We start from the raw sequence: 24,780 nt of genomic DNA on the forward strand, positions 1-24,780 counted from the left end.
GGGTTTTTAGGTGTTAACTATAAATAGAAAAGTGCAACAACAGAGTCTATAGCTGCTCTTGGCAAGAAAAAAAACACACACTTAAAGAGCCGCAGCTAGGAAGCTATCTAATGTCACATAAAACTGTACATTCAATTTTAAATGAATATTGTAGTACTGGCCTTTTCTTTGCTATTTTCCTTTAAAAAAAACAACTAATTTCTAAGCATATTTGAAACTATTATGATGTAACTAATAAAAAAAACTGTTACTAGTCACTTACTAGGAATTTATGCCATTCATTGGACAATGATGACTTTTTGAATATAGATACCCTTACCATTTTCAGTATAAATATTACATCTTAATGCTTAAGTAGGCTAATTTGTACCTAATAACTCCCAACTCTAACTGGAAGGCATTACCGTTCTAAAATTTTAACATTTTGTTATGCGCGATTATAAATTTGTGTTTTTTCTTCTTTTGGATATTATTTTTTTTCCTCAAATTTGTGCACTCTACCACTACTTAGCGGTTTTAGGACTTCATTGTTTAAATGTAGCATTTCAATAATTATTCTGACACCACCCCAGTTAAAAATACTACTCATATTACCTTTGTTTTAACTTGACATATGACTTTTTAATTTTATTGCGACTTACTACATTCTCACTCCGTTAAATTATTTTTCCACCATTGTGGTCTTAGGTTAAACTTTACTGTTGAAATACTGTAAATGTATTCTAGGCACCATTCACCCCCCACACTGAATTCACAAACTGAACGCTTCACACTTTGGTCAAATAAAAAAAAATACATTGAAGCGCTGGTGTAGTACTCGACAATCTTTTCAAATGACTTTTGGCTGAGTCTGTGCAAACGAGGCCCTTTGACAGTTGCTACACGGCGCCTTTGTTTCCCACGGAGGCTCCACATTGCGCCAGATTCCCCCCTTTTATTCATTGGGCTCCCCCGGTAATGCACTGTGATCCCTTCAAAGTTTTGGTCTGGCATCATGTTGAGAAAAATAACCCCGTAGGCAGAATATTAATCTGCCAGGGGACTCATTTAACTCACTAGGCTGCCAATAACGTATAACACACGCACGCGTCCTGATATGTGTTCATGTGACCAGCAGAGGGCACTGTAAGCACTGTTTATATTGACATTCAATTAAGAAGCACTCTGGTAGTTAGTTAGTAAGTTGTTGCAAATAAATCCCTTTTTTTCATTGAGAGTTTGTATCATTTTGAAAATCAGCACGTATCCCCACAAATATTAAGTTCCTTTTAACGCACTTGGAGTCTAAACAGTAGCTGCAAATCGGCTAGCGTTTTAGCTAATTCTGGAAAGCTAGTAATTCGTACCTCATCGCTTCATTCCTGGTGGTCTTTCTCCCCCTCTTGTTGCTTTTCTTCCTCTTCCTCAGTTGCTGACACTTGACAATTTTTTTTGCCGTTTTCACACGGCACATCCGTTTCTTTTCCGTGGATTCCCATCCATTTGAGTTTTTTGTTTCACTTGTCTGGGGAGCGGATCACTCGAGTTATTTCATTGAACTAACTAAACCAACATCCCCCCAAAAAACCTATAAAACTCGCCCTAGTCTTAAAACCCTGCTTCCCCAGTGGCATTACACTCACGTTACTTTGTCGGGTTCTCCTTTTGGCAGCTCCCGGTGTGAAGCCTGAGCGCCCCCTGTCGGTGCAAGGCGTCCAGCGTCCTAAACTCCAAAGGCATGGCGTGCGGACTGGAGCTAGAAGCGTACTCGTACTTGAGCGCGTCGTAGTAGTGGTACTTGACGGCTTTTCCGGCGGCGTCGCGGGGGAAAGGCCAGAAGCCGTAGAGGTGGATCTCCTCGCAGAAGCGGGTCGCCATGGTGTACATGAGGAGCCCCGTGCTTGGACGCTTGATGTGGACCTCGTTGGTTAGCCAGTACCTGGAAACAAAGATGGCGGCCCTGTGACAACTGTCAATAATACTAGAGAGAAACTGCTAACTATGTAGAACAGGGGTCTCAAACTTGCGGCCCGCGGGCCAAATGCGGCCCGCGGGACGATAATTTGCGGCCCCCGTCTTAATATGAAAGATCGATTTTTTTTTTTTAAATTTTTTTTTTAATTTTTTTTTTTTTTTTTTTTTTTACCCCTTTCCCCATGATGGCGCCGTTTAAGTGGCAGCCAGTGGCAGTAGCTCTGTCCACTCATGTTTTTCTTGTTTTACAGCATGTTTTACATGAAAAATTAGAGGGAACATTGACATGCAACTGCTTGTGGCAGGTGTGATACTGGTGTGCCGATAGCGAGCAATGATGATGTCGTGACCGGATGATTCGCCTAAAGACGTTTCGCCGACGGACGTTTGACAGACGGACAGGTCGTACTAGTATTTGATAGTTTAATGATTAAATACAAATACTAGTATTTGTATTTAATCATTAAACGCTGTTTTCAGCTGGATTTGACCGAATTTGAGAGCATTTTGAGCCGTTTGGCGAATGGACGTCTATAGACGTTTTTTTGCCTCCATCGCGATATCATCCAGTATTTGTATTTAATCATTAAATGCTGTTTTAGGATGGATTTGACCCGATTGCTGTCATTTTACGGCTCGGTTCTGCTACATCTGCCTGCCCAAGAGTGCTTATTCCCAGACTGCCATTGATGGTAGACGAACATTGATTTTTACTATAATTTGGACAACACCGGCGGCGGGCCGGATTAAAAATCCTAACGGGCCGTATATGGCCCGCGGGCCGAGGTTGAAAAACTTGTACACACACGATCCGGCGGGGCGAGCGTTCGAATCCCGTTTCGGCGAAACCTCCGTTCGGCCGAATGAACGTTCGGTGGAACGTCCATTCGGCGACCTGCCCGTCTGTCAAACGTCCGTCGGCGAAACGTCTTTAGGCGAATCATCCGAGTACCGATGATGTCGCTCACACTGGTACTCAGTGCGCTCAGGGAGGTTGTCTTTCTGCTCAGACCAACAAAAAATTAGAGGGAACTTTGGTTCGGAGCTGAATGAACCAATCACGGTGAGGTATACGGCTCTGGAGGGCGGGACATCGGCCGGGCTGTCCAGTGCCTCGCTCACTTACTCATTCATTCCTCCAATCAGCTGGGCGGAGGAGAAGCCGTGAGGCCGATCACTCCGCTCGGCGCGCACACTCCTCCGCTGCTCTCAGCATAGAACTGAATGAGGCGCTATGATCCGTGATCCAGCCTGTGTCAGTGTCTGTAGCCATCTCCGCGATTGAAACGGAGAGCGAAAGTGCACATGCGCCACAAACCCGCGCGACTGAATGTGAAAGATCAACCCGAGACTCATTCCAAGTGGAAAAACATATTACAGAGCCCCAGAGATGTCTCTTTCAAAGCCTGCCGTGAAGAGAAAGGTCGGTGATGAGCACAGACAGTTTCAAGAAAAGTGGGGAGTGCAATATTTCTTTGTTGAACACAGGGGCACCCCGACGTGTCTCATTTACACTGAAAAAGTTGCGGTGCACAAGGAATACAATTTGAAACGTAATTGTACTATGAGACATGCTAAGGAGTACGAAAAATACCAGGGAGATGAGAGAGCCAACCAGGTTGCCAGTCTTAAAACACGTCTTCTGAGGCAACAGGATCTCTTCAAGAAGGCTACCAAAGACAGTAATGCAGCAGTCAAAGCTAGCTACGCCGTTTGTGAGTTGATTGATCCTGTGCTAAGTGATCCCAAATGGCTCATGGACTTGGCTTTTCTTGTTGATATCACACATGAGCTTAATGTACTGAACAAGAAGCTACAAGGCCAGGGGCAACTTGTCAGTGCTGCCTATGACAACGTGAGAGCATTCTGCACTAAACTTGTGTTATGGAAAGCCCAGCTCTCTCAGACAAACCTTTGCCATTTCCCAGCATGCAAGGCTCTCGTGGATGCAGGCACACCATTCAGTGGTGAGAAGTATGTTGAGGCCTTTTCGAAGCTACAGGAGGAATTTGATCACATATTTGCAGACTTCAAGACACACAAAGCCACATTTCAAATTTTTGCGGACCCCTTCTCCTTTGATGTGCAAGATGCCCGTCCTGAGCTTCAAATGGAGCTCATTGACCTGCAGTGCAACTCTGCACTCAAAGCCAAGTTCAGGGAGGTGAGTGGAGCAGCAGACAAGCTTGGGCAATTTTTGAGAGAGTTGACCCCCAGCTTCCCTGAACTTTCCCGAAGGTTCAAGCGGACCATGTGCCTTTTTGGGAGCACATACTTGTGTGAGAAGCTCTTCTCCACCTTGAACTTCAATAAGTCCAAGTACAGGTCCAGACTTACTGATGAGCATCTTCAAGCTCTACTGAGGGTCTCCACTGCTTCCTCCCTCAAGCCAAATCTGACTATGTGAGAAGAAGCGCTGCCAGGTCTCTAGCAGCAAGGAGTAGGCAAAAGAAGCCGTGTTCAGAATATTTCATGTTCAATGTTCCATTCAAGTTCAGAAAGTTAAAGGTTAAAGAGCTGTTAATACAGACATTTGAAACGGAATAAAAATAATTCATTTTCTCTACTTAGCCAGCCAGTGTATATCTACTGTATGCTCATTAGTATTATTTGGTTTTATATTACTGATTGATTTATTTTTTATTCATCTTTAAGTTAATTTATTTAATTCATTATTTTTTGTTAAAAAATAAAGATATTTGATAACGTTGGAAAGTTTTATCAGTGCTTTTCTTGTGGAAATCCTGATGCGGCCCAGTCTCACCCAGACTCGGCCTCTAGCGGCCCCCAGGTAAATTGAGTTCGAGACCCCTGATGTAGAATAATAAAACTGGAGCATTTTTTGTCGTGATTTTCTTTTTGGGAGTTTTGGGGAGGTTTTATTTTCAGTGTTTATCTTTTTTTTGTATGCAGTTTTTTATTTTTGTGGTTTTGGCAATTTTGTGTAAATTGGGAGAATTGGGGAAAATTTAGGACAAAATACATCCTGAAATTTGAAATTTTACGAGTGTGAAACTCCAATATTAGACACATAAAATAAATCCATGTGGATAAATACATTGATCCAGGCGTTCAAAATGATGAGTTTTGATATGCACCAAAAAAAAATCATCCATCAATCAAATTATCATAAATATCAAAACCGATTTGTATTTTTTATTGCTTTAGGTAAATTCGTCGTTTGCGTTCAATGTGGTCATACTTTTGTATGAATTCAATCAAAGGCCCTCAAATAGAATGCTTGCAAAAAATATGGTGGCAATTTTCCCAAAAAATGGATCATTATACTGTCATCAAATATTCAATAGGCTCCCCCCTCCCCTCTCGGCACCACCACAAACATTTTTTCTAGCTCCGTCCCTGAGCGGGGCGCAAAAAGTAGAGGCTTAGAAAAAGGTGCTGGATATTTGTGCAATTGAAAAAAAATCCGCCTTCGGACTGAATAATTTAAAGGGAAAATCAATGGTCTGCGCTGGAATAAATTCTGATTTGGCTGAGATGGGAGTTAATGAAACGCTGACCGCGGATGAGTCAACAAAGGTCGCAGTTATTGGACTCTGAAGACCTCATTAAAGGAAGGAATGGCTTTGGTGTTTTAGAAAGCGTGGGAGGGCCAGATTGCTGTCAAAAGAGGGAAGGCCAGAGCCAGGGAAGACCATCATACTCAAGTTTTGATCGATACAGCCAACCGCCGCCTACAATTCAGCTATCTGTTTATCCGTGTGACTGCGTTTGACAGCACTAAGGAAACATTGGACGGTATTCATAAGTTAGCAATAGTTTAAGTCATTCACTGCCTGAATACAAAAATATTGGGGTACCGTATTTTCACGACTATAAGGCGCACTTAAAAGTCTTAAATTTTCTCCAAAATAGACAGGGTGCCTTATAATCCAGTGCACTTTAGATATGGACCAATACTAAAATTGTTATCACGATAAAATAAAATAAATCAGTCGATTGGGTACACCATCCTCTACAGCTCTCACAACTACGGCAAGCAGCCCCCGACTCTACTATTTTCCCCATAGAAAAAGTACTGCGCAGTGACTGCTGGGATATATAGTTATTTTGTCAATACACCCAGTATGACGGCGAGCACACTAATTTGATGCTCGCCGTCATTCCGGCTGGATTTACAAAAGAAATCCTGCGGCTCGATGTTGGCGTCAACAGAGCAGTCAAAGCTAGACTGCGAACTATATATATATCTTATATATGGATAAATATCGAACCGCAACAGCTCTGGCAACTACGGCAAGCAGCCGCAGACTCTATTTCCGGTGCGCCAGTGAATGCTGAGATATATAAAACAGCGTTGCATTTCGGTTGATCGAGCACATTAATTCTATGTTCGTCGTCATTCCCAGTGGAAGTTTCAACTGTGGTCCGAGCTTTCAGGAAGGCAGAAATTACTAACTCGATGAATGACGACTTTGGTGAGATGCCCACCTGTTCAACAGGAGTTATTATGCTATTGCTGTGTCACGAAAATACTAATACTTTAACCTCGGAGAAAATAAAAAAACTGTTGAAAACCCCTTTTAACAGCGATAGACGATTGCCGAGTGGCTACTTACCCCCTGACGGCGTGCAGCAGGCGCAGCGAGGGGAAGGCGGTGCGTACGTCCGCCGCGTGGCGCAGGATGAGTCGCAGGGCCCACTCCACTCGCTCCTCTCCCCCTTTGGCCATGAAGGCCGGGATCCACAGCACGCTGCCGTTGAGGCTCCGAAGACGCCGGGCGAAAGCGCGCCGGGACTCGCCGTCCGCCAGGTCGCGGAAGGCGCGCTGAACCACCGAAGGGTTCATGGTCACCAGATTGCTCCGGCGCCCCACGTCGGCCGAGTATTCCTCCACCGGCGCCAGGTTGCACCTTCCGAAGAGGAGAATAGCGCTTTAAAGTCGGACTATTTATGAACTCAGGGGTCACTTGACTGAATTCGATAGCGTGGTCACGACCCATAGTCATTTTCTTTGTTCAATTAACCCCCCCAAAATAAGATTTAATGCCATTTCACTGCGTGGCATGTAACAAAAAAATGGACGAAACTTTTGCAAAAAAATAAAAAATAAAACTTTGTAAACTAAAATGTATAATTGAATTTATTATATATTTAATTTTGTTGGGGCCCAAGTAGTTACGGGCTCACAGTTCTGGGATCGCAGGTTCGATCCCAGTTTGGTCCTTCCTATGTGGCATTTGAATGTTCTCTCCGGGCTTGCGTGGGTTTTCTTTAGGTACCCGCACCCCTGAAAAACAGGGATGCTGGACTAATAATACACCAAATTGTCCCTCCTGTGAATGGTTGTTTTTCGTCTTGTGCCATGCAATTGGCTAGCCACCGATTCGGGGTGTCCACAGTTAGCTGGGATAGGCTCCAGCACCCCCACAACCCTTGTGAAGATTAGGGAGCAAGCCTGGGGAGAACATGCAAACTCCACACAGTGAGGACCGACCTGGGATTGAACCCTCGACCCCAGAACTGCGAGGCCAACGCGCTAACCATTTGGGCACATTTTTTTAAACAATCGTAGCGCATTATAACTGCTCAAGCTAATGATATCCTTTGGTGGTGTTTGTCAAGAAGTTAGCCAAGCGGAATTAGCAACATCCATCAGTTTTGCTCATAATCGGCGTTTCGTACCTGATAACAAAGTCATGGGAGTCTATTTGTGTGCCACAGCTGCTGTTGAGCAGAATTCCCGAGTTCCCGACGATGGCGCACCGCCGGTAGCGTCGATTTTTCATTGGCGACACGCTTGGCAGAAGACGGTAGAGATTCTCCGAGATGTTAGTGGTGCTGTGCCGGTCAAAGACATAGTGGACGACGTCCCCGGGTCGCAGCGAGCCCTTCAGGATGGAGATGTCCCGTTCTGGATCGAGGAATCTTAGAATATTCTTCCTGAAAGGAAAGAACATGGTGGTTTTTCAATGTTCAAGTGGGAAAAACTGAGGAAGAAGTTACCTGATGAGCTTGGAGAGGGTCTTGTTGAAGGTCCAAGTAGAGGAAGGACGTTTGTCGCTGTCCTCGTAGCCTACTTGAAAGCGGTCTGTTTCAAGCACTTGTGGCGATGAAGTGCTTCCCACTCGTTTTTCCGTCTTTCTGCAGGCAAACGCAACACGTCCTTTATTTGAAACGTGTCCTAAATGCAGCCGTGTAGTGTTGTGAAAACGTCATTTGATACCGAGGTGAAAGCAGACGTCCAATATGTGACATGGACGGTGAATATGGCGTCTTGCCCGAGTAGCAGCTGGCGGCGCCAAGTAAGCGGTAAGCAGATACTCGGCGAAAAGCTAGCCAAAGCTGCCAACGGACCATTACGTTCAAGTCGCAATCCGATCCCCTTTCGACCAATCGTATGGCGTGTGTGCGCATTTGGGCGATCGTGTTACTGACCTGCGAGGTTTCGGGAAGAGCCGCCGCATTTTCGATTGGCCGGGATTTCTAAATGGAGAAAGGAAACGAGAGTTGTGAAGAAAGGCCGTGAAAGGAACGGCGGGATGTTAGCGGGTCTTCCCTGAAAGAACAAATGAAGGTGAGAGGTACGCATTATGAGGGTATTTTTAGACCAATCCACCATGGGCCCATTTGCTGCTGTGATGAGGACACACGGCACTCTAATGGAGGCTCATTACGTCCACGGCACTTCTGGGGATGCGGCGCGGGTACAATGACATTTGAAAATGTGAAATTGACATTGCAGATCTTCCAGTTTAAACGGAATTGGACGTCAACGGCAGCTAGCGACTTTACTGGTACAATGACAAATGTCTGAGATGCTTTCGGAAAAACGAGCGTGTATATATGTTCATTAATAAAAAATAGGCTCCAAAAATACTTAATTAAACTCGACATTTTCATTTTTCAAGCTCTACATTCACTCAATTTGCCTGCTGTTTAGCTTAAGTAGCTAGTTAGCCCAATTGGTTTGAAAATGACTCGTTTGCATAAAATATAACTATGAAAATTCCCTTCTACTAAATAATATCAAATCACAATATCCAAATTATTCTCGATTTCTATTCAATACAAGAAAGAAAGTCCATTTAATTTACATTTTGGATGCTAACTATGGTATAATAATCGGCCTTTATATTGCCTTTAGCTTTAAAACCAACAACAATAATTAGCTCAATGAGCAAGGTTCTCTTGCTGCTAAGCTAAAGTAGCTCATTAGCACATTTAGTACCACGCACGCTAACTACCTAGCATCAAATTCATCTGACTCTTTCTTTTATATATATTTTTAAACAACAAACCCTGTATTTTGCTAGGTTGACATTCTTAACTGAACAAATGAAATTGAACCGTCTTACAATAATTAGCTTTTAAGGCAACAACTGCAATGAACAAATGTACCAAAGTGTTCTTTAATTTGGAAAACAAATTTGATTTAATAACAAAAAGGCTGTTAAGTCAAGTGGAAATGTTAATTTGCTGCAAATAAGCAAGAAAAGCTGCAGAGTGTCTTATTTTTCATTCACAGGCGCTGTTCATAAGCTCCACATGTCAAACTGTATTTTTGCGCTTTGTTTGTACATCTGCCGCAGCTGATACGGGAGCGGGCGGCGGAACCCGGGGTCCCCGAGGGTCGGCCTATTTGTCTTGCGGCAGCTTGCCTGTGGGATCGGCCTCCGAAAAGAAGGCAACGGACCGGAAAAGAAAAGGGCCGCTCTTTCGTGGCTGAATTTCCTACCGATTGGAAATCCAACCCCACGTCCATTTTGGCGCAAATCCTAATTTTGTTCATTAGGATGCTCGCGTTTCCATCTGTTTTTTTTTTTTTTTGAAGAACAAGGAGGGCCAGGATGAATGCGGCTTAATACAATGACAACAATGGAGGTCGTCAAAAGCAGGGGGGGTGGGTTGCGTTACCTTGGCGTGACTCCTGAGCTGGATCAAGCCGGCGCCCCGATCGGTGCAACTTTTAAGCTGTCGCCGTCAAGGGCAACCGGTGTGACTCGTTGCCAATAACGTCCAACTCATTTGAACTGGGAGGGCTGGTGGCGAATGTTAATGCATAAAGTCATTTTGCCATGGTTTCCTAAATGGTACGGGGTGTTTTCTTTTTGCTACCTAGGCAAAAATTTCAGATGCGAGTGCAATTGTGATCTTTTTATGATCAGTTCACTTTGGTTTCCTTGAAGTGGAAATACAGCACTTCTTGTTGATGCTTTAATGCAGTGCAATTTTGCATTTATACGATACGATTTTTGCTGATATGACCAAGTCTGCCATGCATATTTTACCTAAGCGGTATTTCACATTTCGCTTATGGAATTGTGGCATTAATCGGTCATCTGTAGGGGCAATTCAAAACTCACTAGCATACCTGTCAACCTCTGCCGATAACTGCCCTTATAAATGATTAGTGATTCCCCTTACAAACCCCCCAAAAACCTTACAAACACCGTACGACTCGTACGGTGTTTGTAAGGTTTTTGGGGGGTTTAAGGGGAATCAATAATCATTTATAAGGGCAGTTATCGGCAGAGGTTGACAGGTATGCACTAGCACCCCCAACCCAGGGGGGCCTAATGACACTCATCGCCCCCGGGCTCTGCTCACATTTATTCCGCCACTGTACTCGTCTCGGTCGGGCTGAACCTGGCGAGAATTTTTTCTCGCACTTGTAACGACAAATGAAGCCGATCTAAATTAAACTACTATCCGAAGGGGGCGCTAGACTACGAAGCGAACCACATTCATTGAGCAACTGTATACACAAGGACACAAATGTGCAGCGGTTACTCACGAGGTTTCTTCTTCCTCTTCTTCCACTTGTGCGATATCGTCAACGATGAGGAGCAGCACCAAAAGTGTGACGAAGAGGAAGATCAGCCCGCCGGACGTGGACGTCATGCTCCGGGGGTGCTGGAGCCGTCGGCGGCGAGGGAGCGCCGCGAGTCCGGCAGTAGGCATCCCACCCCCCGGCGTTCACCTCCTTCGCATGTCTATTTGCGACCGCGCGCCTCTCTTTGTTGCGGTCCGCGGACCCCCCCGCGCACGCCGCCGCAGTCCAATCTCAAGCGGTCCGCCCCCTTTCGCTTTCTCTGCCTCGGTGGCGGTGGTCTCCGGCGTAAAGCGTTCATTCTCCGCTCCAACTTTCGAAGCGGCCACCTCCAGAGGCGGCAGGGGGGAGTCGGGCTGGGCGGCGTAGATGTGGACCACATGCTCTCTGATTTAAAGGCGCAGGCACTAATGGAAAATAATCATAATTAAACAACAACAAAATGAAATTGACCAACGAGCTGGGAGATCATTTTTACGGGCGAGCGTGGTTTGATTTGAGAGCGGAAATTTGAGATGAGAGTCAGTGGGCGTGGCCTAAACATAAGCCCAGTAATGAACCAAAATTTCATCAAACTGAGATATTAGAGGGGGCTGGGAGATCGACTAGGGCGCAGTTAGCGATTTTTAGTGAAGGGCGAGTTTTGCCATTAATATTTTTATAGTTGATTTACAACGGTGGTTTTATGTCATTATTATTGGTTAGAATTTTAATAACTGCTATATTAGTGCATATTGCTTTTGCTTATTAGGCTCGTTTGGAGGGGGGGGTTGTCGCCATGTAATATTGATATTATTTAGTAGCATACCTGTCAACCTCTGCCGATAACTGCCCTTATAAATGATTATTGATTCCCCTTACAAACCCCCCAAAAACCTTACAAACACCGTACGAGTCGTACGGTGTTTGTAAGTTTTTTTGGGGGTTTGTAAGGGGAATCAATAATCATTTATAAGGGCAGTTATCGGCAGAGGTTGACAGGTATGTTAAGTAGTAATATTTCATAGTTATATTTTATGCAAAATAACGGGTGGACCTGCATATTATGCTGGCAAAAATCATTTTTTTGTCATAAATGAATCCTTAAATATTAGTGTTAAGGTGCCATCGATTAGGGGTCAGGCACTACTTTTTCTGTACTCATTAAGATTGGAAAGGACACAATTTACTTTTAATAATTTTGTTCTATCATTTTTAACTAATTGACTAGTGTTGACCACGCTAGGTGTCCAATCCATTTTGACTGGGAGAGGCAAATGAGCGACCTCAACGCCAGCTAATGAATGAAATTAAGTTTCATGTGACGTATTTCTTTTATATAAGTTTTTACTCACGTTTCGCATTTTAATTTTAACTGTTGAAAATCCATATTTTTTAATAATTTCTGTTTTGCAATATTCTTTTTTAAAAAAGCGTTTAGCACTATTTTCACAGCACATTTGAAATTCGTCAATTGCTCAAAGCAGTTCTGAGAATACTATTCGGAATAAAACAACAATTTAGAATACTTTGGGGAACGCCAGCCGAGGACACTTTGGGTTCCAATGACTTGCATAGCTAGCTAGCCCGCATGCTAACCATTTAACGCCGATATATTTTACTGCACTTTAGCTCGAAAACAATCCAACTCATTAGCCGCACATCTTTCGTCACTTTGTCAAAGCAGTCTTGAGCAGCAAAACATGACGATTAAACCAACAAAATAGAATTGAGTTCCAATACCAAAGACTAGCGCAGCTAGCTCGCATGCTAACCAAATAAAACGCCGATATATTTTACTGCAGTTTAGCTAAAAAAACACCCAACTCAATGGCAACACAACATTCGTCATTTGATAATAGCAGTCTTGAGCAAATTACTCGGATTAAAACAAAACAATACATACTTGCCGGCGGTTTGTGTCCAAATATTAAATTCATCCTTCGGTCGGTCGTGTTCGTGTTCTTCTAATGTCCAACACAACAATGGGATTAAAGCTGTTTTTTGCGCTTTTTAATGTATTTTAGAGAGAGAAAATGACTTTGTTTGAAGCCCAGGAAAGTCCCATTGTATCTAATTCATTCAGTAAAGTGGCCTCCCACCTGCTAGTAATTAATGATTTACCAAATGTAATGTCTTAGTTTTAATATTTGTATTTGTCTTTTTACCAGATTCAAAATGTCCATGACATTTTTGCATAAAATACAACTCAATTAAACTGAAGTTCCAATCATTTCTTCAAATAAAATGTTAAGTATGCACACTAACTTTATTAAAATTGCTCAAAACGTTCTATCAATACATTTAACTGACAATTTACACATTATACAAGCATATTCGTTTTAAATTCACACGGTTGATATCTCTCAGCATTTATATATGTATTTTGACAAAATATTATATATCCTGTCCCTTTTATATTCGAAATTCTTGAAAGTATATATGAAAAATGCATTCACTGATATTAAAAAAATGTTTTAAATTTTTCCACTTGATTTTTCATATCAGGAAAACAACAACCGCAGTTGGTTGATTGAAAATTTTATTTCCAGAGTAAAATAAATGGCTTAGAAAAAAAAGAGTACGAAAAGGTCCAAACTAGAACTGCAGTATCATTTCTCAGTAGCATTTGAACAGTCCAATTCTTCACACAACTGCACTATTATTATTTTTGTGCACGCATACACACACACACACACACACTGATAGCATCCTCCTGTGGATTTCCACTTGTAGAGAATGAATCTCCGACATTTCCTACTCCCACTGAAAACCATTTTCTGTGGAAGCACTCTCTCAATAGGGCCTTTATCAAGATAAATATATTACTGCTCATCTCTTTTTATTTCAAAATAAACAAAGATATACCTTTTCATCTGAATGCACTCCTCGGCTATATGTAGGAATTCAAACAACATCGCACATGTACAATATACTCCCTTATTAAGACAAATCAGGCAGAATAAACTCCTGTGACAGAAAAGACATGCTAGTGACATCTGATACAAACAGGTATGACGGAGTGTTAGGGCCAAATAATTTTAATTTCATATTTTTTTGTAAACTACGAGAAAAAAGTAGCAATTTTACAGAAGTTGTAATGCTACGTAAAGTTCCGTAATATTAGGACTTGACTTTTTTTTCTCGTGTGGCCCTAATACTTTGTCGTAGGGTCCAGGACTCAAACTCAAGAGGTCAGAGGTCATGACAGCCTTGTAAACACTTGGCAACTTTGATGTAAATTAACAATAGACGGAACTTTTGACCTTTTTGAAAGCGTAGACGTAAGTGACGGTGGACAAAGTGGTGGCAAGGAGGAGCAGGGCCACCGTGAGAAAGCGTAACATAAACAAAGTATGAAATTGTAATACTATAAAGGAATAAAAAATGGTAGTATGAGGACAGGATGGGATGTTTGGAGGGAAAACAGGGATTGATCATGTGAAATAGTCATACACCAGTGTGAGGACAAGAAAAAAAAGCATATTTTTTTCAAAGTGGTGTTTTAAATTTACAGATTTAATCAATATACTTCTCTTGAGTTTTAAATAATTCTTGAAAATTTGTACCTTTATTCCAAAAATACTATGTTTTCTAAAAATATATTCTTATCAAGTCTTGAACAATTATCAATCAACTTTATTCTTAAATCTGTCTGCCATTGACGGTGAAAGCAATATGATTGGATCATTTGGTGCCTGCCAGTCAAATTGGACGTCCACAAGCTAACTAATTCTAATGTTTGATGGCTATGATATTCAATTGCAGTTATTTTAAATGGAATCCTTTAAAATGTCCTGCGGTATTTCAAATATAATTTTGCAAAATGAGCAATCAACGATTGAAAAACACTTTATTATGATTGAAATGTGACAATGCCTAAAATGTTGCCATTCCTTCAGTGACCCCGAACCCCCTAAAAACACCCCAAATCTGACATTACCCACTTAACGCAGTGTCAGTAAACGCAGCATGTAGTGACCAACGTCACCATTTATCCGCCTAGCGACTAGTGTTGCAAACAAGCTACTTACCTTTCGACTACCCCCCCAAAAGCGTTGTAATTGCCTTTAGTGGCCACAAGATGGTACCAAACCACCTTTTTTTTAAAGAAAAATACATGTGGATCCGAATCCATGACGGCAAAATAGCCCCGATTTTCAGCAAACGACGACAACTGGGGCTAGCTTCGCTAGCTTCGCTAGCTTTCCGCACCGGCCCAAACTTCGCCCCGCTCCGTGACGGCGTGTCCCCGGCCTACAAAACCGACTCCATGTTCTCGCATAACTCGTGGTCCTCCAAGTTGTATATAAACTGCGTCCTGTCCAGTTTGGGAGCGTCCGACAGCGACGGGTAAAAGTCGGTGGGCGACATGTTGGCTCCGTGGCTCTTGATGTAAGCGTCGTGGTTGCGACGGAGGAAGTACCACGTGGTGGTGAAGAGGACAAACGCCACCACCTTGAGGCAGATGGCCAAGCTCACGTACAGGCGGCGGTAGGACAGGTTGTCGTAGAGCAGGCAGGCGCCTTTTTCGCCGCACTCTGAGCTCCAGAACAGGCACGTGGAGTCGATGCCGGCGCCGAAAATTAGCGGAGGTGGGATGAAACCTGGAGAAAAGAAGTGTCATTACTTATCTAATTTTTTCAAACTAAGGCAGGGGTGACGGACAACTTAGAAAGTGGCGGCCCGGGGGCCACATCTGGCCCGCCGCATCATTTTGCGTGGCCCGGGAGACTAAATCATGAGTGCAGACTTTCTGCTTTAGGATGAAATTAAAATGAAGAGTATAGATGTATATTAAATTTCCTGATTTTCCCCCTTTTAAATCAATAATTGTAATTTTTTAATCCATTTTTTTCTGTGTTTTTAGTTCAAAAATCATTTTGTAAAATCTAAAAATATATTTAAAAAAAGCTAAAATAAACATTGTTTTAGATCTATAAAATACTGAATATTCAGGGCTTTTAATCCAGTTTTTTAAATCCATTTATAAATTAAAAAAAATCCTAAATATTATATCTAAAATGGTCCGGCCTACATGAAATGGAGTTGACGTTAAAGCGGCCCGCAAACTACCCTGGCACCCCTGACTTAGACAAAAAGAGAAAATCTGAAACTGAGAATCAAAGCATCATAAGAAGCATAAAAAATCCCATCTGCCAATTTAAAAAAAAAATATATATATATATATATATATTCTATGTTTTGTTTTTAAAAACCTTACAAACACCGTACGACTCGTACGAGTCGTACGGTGTTTGTAAGGTTTTTTGGGGGTTTGTAAGGGGAATCATAATCATTTATAAGGGCTGTTATCGGCAGAGGTTGACAGGTATGCTAATAGAGCACAAAATTTCAATTGAATCATTTGTGAAAGTCGGTGCGCATCACAAAACAGATGCAAATTGTTTGGGTCTTCCTTTAGAACCCTTTGGTTGCCTAAAGCATATTTTAGAGTCTGTTAAGTGCTGTTATTTCTCGCCAAAAATGCACCGGCTGCCTCAAAAAACAATGTTTTAAAGTTAGTGCGAGGCTTTGCGGAAACCAAAAATAGTGTTTAGAGTCCGTTAGGTGCTGTTATTTCTCGTTAATTTGAAGAAATAATCTCCCTCGGCAAAACAGTTTGAATGTAAACAAAGGATGAATGTGGATGAACATAATATTGGACTTTTTTTCCAACTTTTCAACTTCAAAATGTTTCAGAAAAAAATCTATGAATGATCTCAGAAAACTAATGATTGGAAATTGTGTCTACAAGGTCAGAAAATACAAAAATACATTTTTTCCGGAAGCATAAATCCTTAATATTCTGCATCAAAGTCATTTAAATCAGTCCATTTCTTGTGATTTGTAGTCTAAAAAATACATCATTCTATGTGTCCAATCCACGTGTGTTTTACCTAAAAGTCGTAGTAGAAGGAAGAAGACGCCCAGGGCGTAGGATTTGAGTTCGGGGGTGACGGTTCTGATGAGGACGATGACGGAGGGGGTCTGGGCCATGGCGCCCACCAGGCTGCACACGCAGATGATGCAGAGGAAGGTGAGGAAGGCCTCCTGGCAGCCGGCCGTCGGGCATTTTCCCGGCACCGCCGTGGCCAGTTCGCTCTCGGCGGATACGCAAGAGCATCCGCTCAAGTTCTGTTTAAAAGGAGAAGAAAAAAGACGCGTGAGAACCCTTTAAAAGGCAACCGTTTGGTTGTCGTTGACGGACCTAGACGTCCCATTAGTTTTGGCAGGGAATGTCCGTTGCTAATTCTTTAAAAAAAATTGTTGAAAAATATTCCTTGTTTATCGCAGTAGATGGGTTTCAAGACCATTGATGCAATTGCGCTTTATATTTGGAACTAATTTTAAGATATAAAAAATATGGTGCTTTGCGTTTTACATCAATACACATGTTGACTGATAGGTTCACCCTTTAGCCCACATGTGTCAAAGTGGCGGCCCGGGGGCCAAATCTGGCCCACCGCATCATTTTGTGTGGCCCGGGAAAGTAAATCATGAGTGCCGACTTTCTGTTTTAGGATCAAATTAAAATGAAGAGTATAGATGTATATCAAATTTCCTGATTTTCCCCCTTTTAAATCAATCATTTTCATTTTTTAATCCATTTTTTCTGTGTTTTTAGTTCCAAAATCATTTTGTAAAATCTAAAAATATATATAAAAGCTCAAATAAACATTGTTTTAGATCTATAAAAAACGCAATATTCAGGGATTTTAATCCAGTTCTTTTAATATATTCTATCTAAAATGGTGCGGCCCACGTGAAATCAAGTTGACGTTAAAGCGGCCCGCGAACCAACCCGAGTCTGACCCCCCTGCTTTAGGCATTCCCAAACGCACGCCGTAATAAAAGAGACATCTGACTCCTAACCGGGTTCTTGCAAGAGAGAGCGCAAAGACCTGAGAGCTGGTGTGCTTGCATCCGGCGAAGCAGCCCGACAGGTAGGTGACGCCATTGGAGCCGCACACGGGGCTGATGGACGACGTCAAGCAGTTGCACTGGTTGACGCACGCCGCTTCCGGCTTCTTGCCTGCTTGCAACGTGCTGAAAAGACGTACAAAGCGCTGTGAATATTTTCATCCTCCCTAAAAAAGGCAATCTATCCTCTACCGCCCCCGGGTGGCTCAAGACGGAAAAGCCCACGCTCTTACTCGTTGCCAAAGTAAGAGACGGTCACGCCGGCGACAGAGCCCGTGTCACAGCCCAGAAAGAGGATGGCGATGTAGCAGGCGGTGGAGATGAGGTTGACCAACATGGCCATCCGGATGGCTCCCAAGGCCGAAAGGTTGAGCTTCTTCACCAGCAGGCCGCCCATGAAGATCCCCAGGCAGGCGCAAGGGATGGCCGTCATGCCTGCCCAAAAGCGGCGGACAAAGTCAGAAGGGCGTTTGGTGGCGCCCGGAAGCGGCGGCGGCGGCGGGCACACACACACCTAGCAGCTGGTTGGCCGAAGTGGTGGTCAGGTTGAATTGCTGCTCCAGGTATTTGGCCAAAAAAGCGGCAAAGCCGGCCACCACGGCGATTTCCATGCAGGCCGCCAGGATGATGCAAGTGAAGACCGGGTTGGACAGCAAGTGTTTGGTCACCTTGGGGATCACTGTGGGGGGGAAAAGACGCCAAAAAGGGGCTAAATATTGGCTAGTATTGAGAGCAAAAGGGGACTCACTCCATTTTTCTCTTTTGACCACCATTGACCAATCCAGATGGACTGCGAGAGCTAGCTGGCATTAAAAGTCAAAATTGTGACTTTATTCTATCAATTCTGACCCCCTATTCTTCTGGACTACTACTTAGTTAGTATGTCGACAACTCAATTATTTATTACTTATTTATTGATTATTTATTTATTTATAATTTGCTATTATTTATTTATTATTTGCTATTATTATTCATTTGTAATTTGCTATTATTTATCTATTATTTGCAATTATTATTTATTTATTATTTGCTATTATTTATTTATTATTTGCTATTATTGTTTATTTATTATTTGCTATTATTGTTTATTTATTATTTGCAATTATTATTTATTTATTATTTGCTATTATTATTTATTGATTACCTGCTCATTTTTTGTTGTTATTTGTGCACTTCCCTACTTATTTATGTTGTTGACTACTTCTGTTGACTACTTATTTGTTGATTATCTGTTCATTTGTTGTTATTATTTGTGCACTTCCCTACTTATTTATGTTGTTGGCTACTTATTATGTTGACTACTTATATATTTATGACTTTATTATCGATTATGTATTGTTATTATTTATGGATTAGCTTTGTGGCGAAGCTTTAAATCTCATTATACTTGAATAATGACAATAAAAGCATTTAATTCAATTCAATTCAGTGGCCCTAATCCTCTTTCTCTTCTGTAACTGAATTTTTCAGACACTTGGCAAAGATTTGGAAATCCTTTTCGTTCATTTTCTTCCACGATTCCATGGGTTACCACTAGAGGGAGCCCTCGTACCAACCGTTAGCGTGCTCGGAGATTCGGGAAAAAGTGGTCGTGATCTCACCCCTGAGTTGCTGGCAGCAGGTGGGGGTCTCGGAGGGCCGGTGGTCCGCCACCGCCCCGTTGCTGGGCTTGGCGGCGTTGGAGTCGGGCTCCGAGTCGGGGCTGAGAGGAACGGGGGGAAGCATTGCCTGCTGGCTCTCCGGCCCGTCCTCTCCATCTTTGAGGGACAACGACTGCGGGAAGCCAAACATCAGCAGCGATGAGCAGAAGAGTAAGGCACCGCACAGGAGGAAGCCCACCCACCAGGCCCCGATCCACCGCGGGTCGTCGGGGGTGATGCCCAGCTTATCTGCCGGGAGTCGGGCGCCGTTAGCGACGTTAGCGCGGTGGCGGGCAAAATGTTTGTCGCCGCCGCTTACTTACCCGTGTCGATGAAGATGGCGTCCACGTAGAATTTGGTGCAAACGGAACCCAGGATGAAGCCGCAGGCGGGGCCGAACACCAGCGTGGAAAAGAGGATTCCTGCCAGAGATATCAAATGCATTTTAAGCAGCGTGTTGTTTTTAGCGAAGAGGACGGACATCCGGTCCAAATTTTTTCATTTAATCAGTTACATTTTGGCTACTTTTTTTTTGGCCCATGTGCGACATACATCTAACATTTTCCATGAACGTGACTAGTTGCAAGTAAAAAAAATGACATTCTAATCTACAGACAAAATCCGATACTTCAAAATGAGCTGCATCGATACATTACTCTATGATGACCGTATTTTCTCACATATGGGCCGTATTTGGAACTCACAAAAATGATGATCAAGGGTACGGCTTATATGCGCACGAGAGTTGCTATACTCTTTTTCACCAGTAGGTGTCGGCAAAGTAACATTGACTATTTGTTGGTTATTCTGTTTTGCATTAAGAAAACAGCCATTACTGGATGAATTAATTCCAAAGCACGCTCAAAATCATAAATAGGGAGTATTTAGAGCAAGGGTGTGAAACTCGGGTTGGTTCGCGGGCCGCTTTAACGTCAACTTGATTTCACGTGGGCCGAACCATTTTAGATATAATATTTAGATTTTTTTAAGAAATGGATTAAAAGAACTGGATTAAAAGCCCTGAATATTCATTTTTTTATAGATCTAAAACAATGTTTATTTTAGCTTCTTTTTTTATATATTTTTAGATTTTACTAAATGATTTTTGGCTAAAAACACAGAAAAAAATGATTAACAAATTACAATGATTGATTTAAAAGGGGGAAAATCAGGAAATTTAATATACATCTATACTCCTCATTTTAATTTGATCCTAAAACAGAAAGTCAGCACTCATGATTTACTTTCCCGGGCTACACAAAATGATGTGGCCTGCCAGATTTGGCCCCCGCGCCGCCACTTTGACACCAGTGATATTGACGCTAATAATGTGCTTTTGATTGATACAGTATCTCAGAAATACCACGTGCGATGATTTTTCTTAAGATGTTCCCTTCCAAGTAACACATTTGTACTCCCTATTAAAACCATGAATATGGAGGTGAAAATTGTGAATCAAGGGGCGGGGCTTATACGCGAGAAATTGTCAAATTCAACGATTTTAAGGCACTTTTAAGGGTGCGGCTTATATGCAAGTAAATATGATAGAACACTAATTTTGCCTGGTCATAATTAGCTTTTCTTTGAAAAAAAAAAAAAAAAAACACGATTAGAAACTGTCCAATCATCATTCGCTAACAAAACAGACTGGACATCCGGATGTCAATGGCAGCCAATAAATGTTATCGAGGCAAAACGGAGCCAGCCTCTTTTTTAGCCTAGCGGCAGTCCTGCAAAAGAAGCTAATTTGATCATCACGTTGCGGTTGAAGCAAAAGCCTTTAGCATTGGTCAATGATCCTCCTGGGGGAGGACGTCACGTGTAATTCAATAACGGGAGCTCTGCCTCCGTCTAATTTGTTTAGAGGGCAACAGAACCTGGCTGGGAAAGGGACGGCGGCCCCAGGGGCTTTTCCTTTCCGTATTTGAAAGAGCGCACCAACAGGAAAGACCATGGCAAAACTGTCAAAAAATAAAATAAAATAAAAAAATAGCATGGGTATCAAACTCGGATTTTGGCCGGTGGGCCACGGTCATGCCAACTCGATCTCATGTGGGCCGGACTAGTTTATTTTTGGCCCAAAAACTTCACTTATTGCCTGCCATTGATGGCGCTTTTGATTGGGCGACTGGCAGTGATCGTGACTACTGATAATATTCATATATTATATCTTTAAAAAAAAGATTGCTATCATCTATTTAAAAAATAAATATGGAAGGATTTTAGGATCCATGCGTCCATTGTTTTGCTTTTTAACCACAAAAATAGTATAAAAAAATACTAAGATACGAGAAAATTACAGCTAAAATAATAAAAGTACATATACACAATTATTAAAACATGTTAAATAAAAAATGTTTAACAAAAATGATGATCATAAACTTTAATGTGCCAGACCGAGTGACAAGGGTCGCGGGGGGTGCTGGAGCCTATCCCAGCCGACTACAGGCAGCAGGTATGGGACATCAGCCAATCGCAGTAATAATAAACTGTCTTTTTTAGTTCATTTTATATTATTTATGTATTTTTTTTTTTTTTTTTTAGTTTTCCATGACATTTTTTTGTCTTTTTTAGTTCATTTTATATTATTTATTTATTAAAAAAATATTTTTTTTTGTTTTCCATTACATTTGATGTCTTTTTTACTTCATTTTATATTATTTATTTAAAAAACATTTATTTTTTATTTTTCCATGACATTTTATGTCTTTTTTAGTTCATTTTATATTATTTATTTATCTATTTTAAAAATTATATATTTTTTTTAGTTGTCCATTACATTTTATGTCTTTTTTTGTTCATTTTATATTTTTTATTTATTTTAAAAATAATTCTTTTTAGTTTTCCGTGACATTTTATGTCTTTTTAGTTCATTTTATATTATTTATTTACTTTAAAAATATATATTTTTAGTTTTCCATTACATTTTATGTCTTTTTTAGTGCATTTTGTATTACAGACGCTCCCCTACTTACGAACGAGTTAGGTTCCGAGCGATTGTTCATAAGTTGAATTTGTTTGTAAGTTGATTCAGTGCTATATTTTGTTTTATAATTTATGTTTAAGGCCTATATAAGTATATTGAAGGTTTATATAAGTGCATTTGTATGTTTAAGGCTTGTATAAGTAACACACATTGGTTTGTACTGAAAAAAACTTTTAACAAAATGGAGAGAATACATACAGTACTGTATACATACATTAGAGAGAGAGAGATTTACTAGAAACTGGCCGAAAGAAGCGATCTAACTACGATTGCACAGTTTTCTTCTTTCTTTCATCATAAATGATGCGGTAGCACTGTATGGCATCATTCAATTGATTTGCAAACTTTGTGCAACGTTCAATATTTGGGTCCTGCTGCTCGATCTTTCTGTTTATAAATGGTACTGACGGTCGAACGATTCAAGTTGTATGCCCGTGAAACGCTCACCACTCTCACCCGCATCAAGCTTCGTTATTATTGCCACTCGTTTCAAATGAAATGGCTTGCCTCTTCCTTGCAACTCCCTCAATAGAAGCATTTCGCTTTTTACCAACCATATTGAATAATGGATGCACGAGATATTTAATGATACAAATGAAAAAGGTTCTTTGCCCATTGGAGATACGTTCACGCACTTCCGCATTGCAACGAAGAAGAAGGTAGATGCTGGGTGAGCTGAGCTCTCACAGCGCCAGGCGTCGGTATTAGCGTCGGAAAGAAGTACTACTCCGAAAAAGGCGCGAAATACAAAATTGGACTTGCGAACATTTTTGGACTTAAACGCAATTTGCAGACATGTTCGTATGTACCGTTGTTCGTAAGTTGAATGTTCGTAAGTAGGGGAGCGTCTGTATTTATTTGTTTTAAAAATATATTTTTTTAGTTTTCCATTACATTTGATGTCTTTTTTTAGTTCATTTTATATTATTTATTTAAAATATATATATATATTTTTTTGTTTTCCATGTAATTTTATCAATAATTTTTAGCAAACCATTTTTTTCATCTTTCCATTTTTTTCTTTCATTTTCCTGCGAACCGAGTCAACAAATTTGGCTTGTTTCGACATCTTTTAAGTTCCTATTTCTTCACAAAGGGGGTGGCAGGTAGCTGTTACATAACCGTCCGTTATCTTTATCTATGACTTGACGAGGGAAGTTGGTGACCTTCCGTTCTTAGCATCTCAATTTCTAACCTCACGTGAAAGCTATTTATCCCCAGCAGACGCAACACGGCCATCTTTGGCCATCCCAACTCTTCCTTGTCGTCGCACCGAGCCGTCTTTTTGACATTTGTTGTTTCCACTCCCCTTTATCTCTGAGAAGGATAACGTCGAGCCGTCCGTTTGGCGGCGCCCGCCCGCCCGCCGTCCGTGTCTTATCTCGCCCGGGGGGATTACCCGGCCAATTTAAGCAAGGATTACTGAAGAGAAGGAATTGGCTTTGTACGGTGAAAACGCTAAACACGGCAGACGTTTCCATCGAAGGGACTTTTGCCACCAAAGTAGCCAAACTTGGGGGCTTTTTCTCAAGACACCAAGTTTCCAAAACCACAAAAACGCTTTGGCCGTTGCCTGTGGTTTTTCGGGGGAAGTCCCTTGATGGTGAACACGCTCACTTGACACCATTTTTTATTTTCAGTTTGCAGACAATAGCGGATATGTTCTCGCTGCTGGCGTTGGCTTCTAAAACATGCTTTTTTTTAATCAGCGTCATTTTGTGAATTTGATAAGATCGGACTTCACTGAGCTGCAAGTCTTAAATCCTCCCCTGACCCATTTTCAATTTCGTATTCCGACTCGTCACCCTTTAAAGACAACGAGTATGCACTACCGTTTTCCATGGGATCATTTTGATGACCTCTCAACTAAGCAGCGGCAAACCGTTACACAAATAATTTAGTTTCTGCTATTTTAATAGTTGTGGGAGTCTTGATCATTGATTTTTTTAATACTTTGACTAGATTTTATCAGAGAATTAGTGTGTAAAAACTCGTGAGAACTGGCGTCGTCATAGTTGGGGAAACGCTGGCGGGAGCTAACAGGTAAAAGTCATGCTAACGTCACAGAGTCTTATTTGGTTGGACGAGGCACGCGGGATTAACGGCTGATCCGCCAAGACGCGCTAACCGCATTAGCAACGACAGTAGCTTTCACTGGGGATGGCAATTTGTCGCAAGTGGCTTTTAGGATACGTATCACTTGTCCCGCTAGCACGTGTTTACGTCAAGCCAAATGAGAAGGAGGGAAATGGATATTAATAATGGAGGATAACTTATTCATTAGTGTGTCATGCTGGTTATCCTCACGAGCGTCATGGGGAGGCTGGGTCTAATTGAATTCAAGGATATAATGATAGTTTTTGACAGAAAAATTGGAGATTTTTTTGGAAAGGAATTGCTTTAGAGCACATGTGTCAAAGTGGCGGCCCGGGGGCCAAATGTGGCCCGCCGCATCTTTTTGTGTGGCCTGGGAAAGTACATCATGAGTGCCGACTTTCTGTTTT

The 24,780-nt window shown here is 41.7% G+C and overlaps 2 protein-coding genes across 3 annotated transcripts in view; both read right to left on the reverse strand.

The window, feature by feature from the left end:
* Positions 1-208: 208 nt before the first annotated feature.
* Positions 209-12,820, reverse strand: st8sia2 (ST8 alpha-N-acetyl-neuraminide alpha-2,8-sialyltransferase 2). Of its 2 annotated transcripts, XM_077597187.1 has the most exons (8): positions 12,633-12,820; positions 10,712-11,154; positions 8,353-8,400; positions 7,921-8,058; positions 7,600-7,857; positions 6,534-6,827; positions 1,623-1,918; positions 209-1,504 (listed from the first exon to the last, which is right to left on the reverse strand). In XM_077597187.1, exons 2-7 carry the CDS (start codon positions 10,876-10,878, stop codon positions 1,624-1,626), a joined length of 1,200 nt encoding a protein of 399 aa, XP_077453313.1. In that variant the 5' UTR covers positions 10,879-11,154; positions 12,633-12,820; the 3' UTR covers positions 209-1,504; position 1,623. The 2 variants fall into 2 exon arrangements, with proteins under 2 accessions (XP_077453313.1, XP_077453314.1); XM_077597188.1 differs by lacking the exon at positions 209-1,504 and having other exon boundaries at positions 1,567-1,918.
* A 431-nt stretch (positions 12,821-13,251) lies between these two features.
* Positions 13,252-24,780, reverse strand: part of slco3a1a (solute carrier organic anion transporter family member 3A1a) — a 37,099-nt gene continuing 25,570 nt past the window's right edge. The window contains exons 3-9 of the mRNA XM_077596855.1: positions 19,614-19,712; positions 19,252-19,539; positions 18,165-18,329; positions 17,884-18,085; positions 17,632-17,776; positions 16,627-16,864; positions 13,252-15,333 (exon numbers count right to left, since the gene is read on the reverse strand). Of these exons, the coding sequence (XP_077452981.1) occupies positions 14,984-15,333; positions 16,627-16,864; positions 17,632-17,776; positions 17,884-18,085; positions 18,165-18,329; positions 19,252-19,539; positions 19,614-19,712 (1,487 nt within the window). The 3' untranslated portion in view covers positions 13,252-14,983. The remainder of the gene's footprint in view (positions 15,334-16,626; positions 16,865-17,631; positions 17,777-17,883; positions 18,086-18,164; positions 18,330-19,251; positions 19,540-19,613; positions 19,713-24,780) is intronic.

Source organism: Stigmatopora argus, chromosome 3 (genome assembly GCF_051989625.1).
Source record: "Stigmatopora argus isolate UIUO_Sarg chromosome 3, RoL_Sarg_1.0, whole genome shotgun sequence".
In the NCBI taxonomy this organism is placed as follows: Eukaryota; Metazoa; Chordata; class Actinopteri; order Syngnathiformes; family Syngnathidae; genus Stigmatopora; species Stigmatopora argus.

Excerpts from the sequence above, each read along its gene's own strand:
- st8sia2 (XM_077597187.1), bottom strand. The coding sequence starts at position 10,878 with ATGCCTACTGCCGGACTCGCGGCGCTCCCTCGCCGCCGACGGCTCCAG. Across the intron at positions 8,059-8,352 it reads CTCTTCCCGAAACCTCGCAG|AAAGACGGAAAAACGAGTGG; the intron begins GTCAGTAACACG and ends GTTTGCCTGCAG. Across the intron at positions 1,919-6,533 it reads CTGCTGCACGCCGTCAGGGG|GTACTGGCTAACCAACGAGG; the intron begins GTAAGTAGCCAC and ends CTTTGTTTCCAG.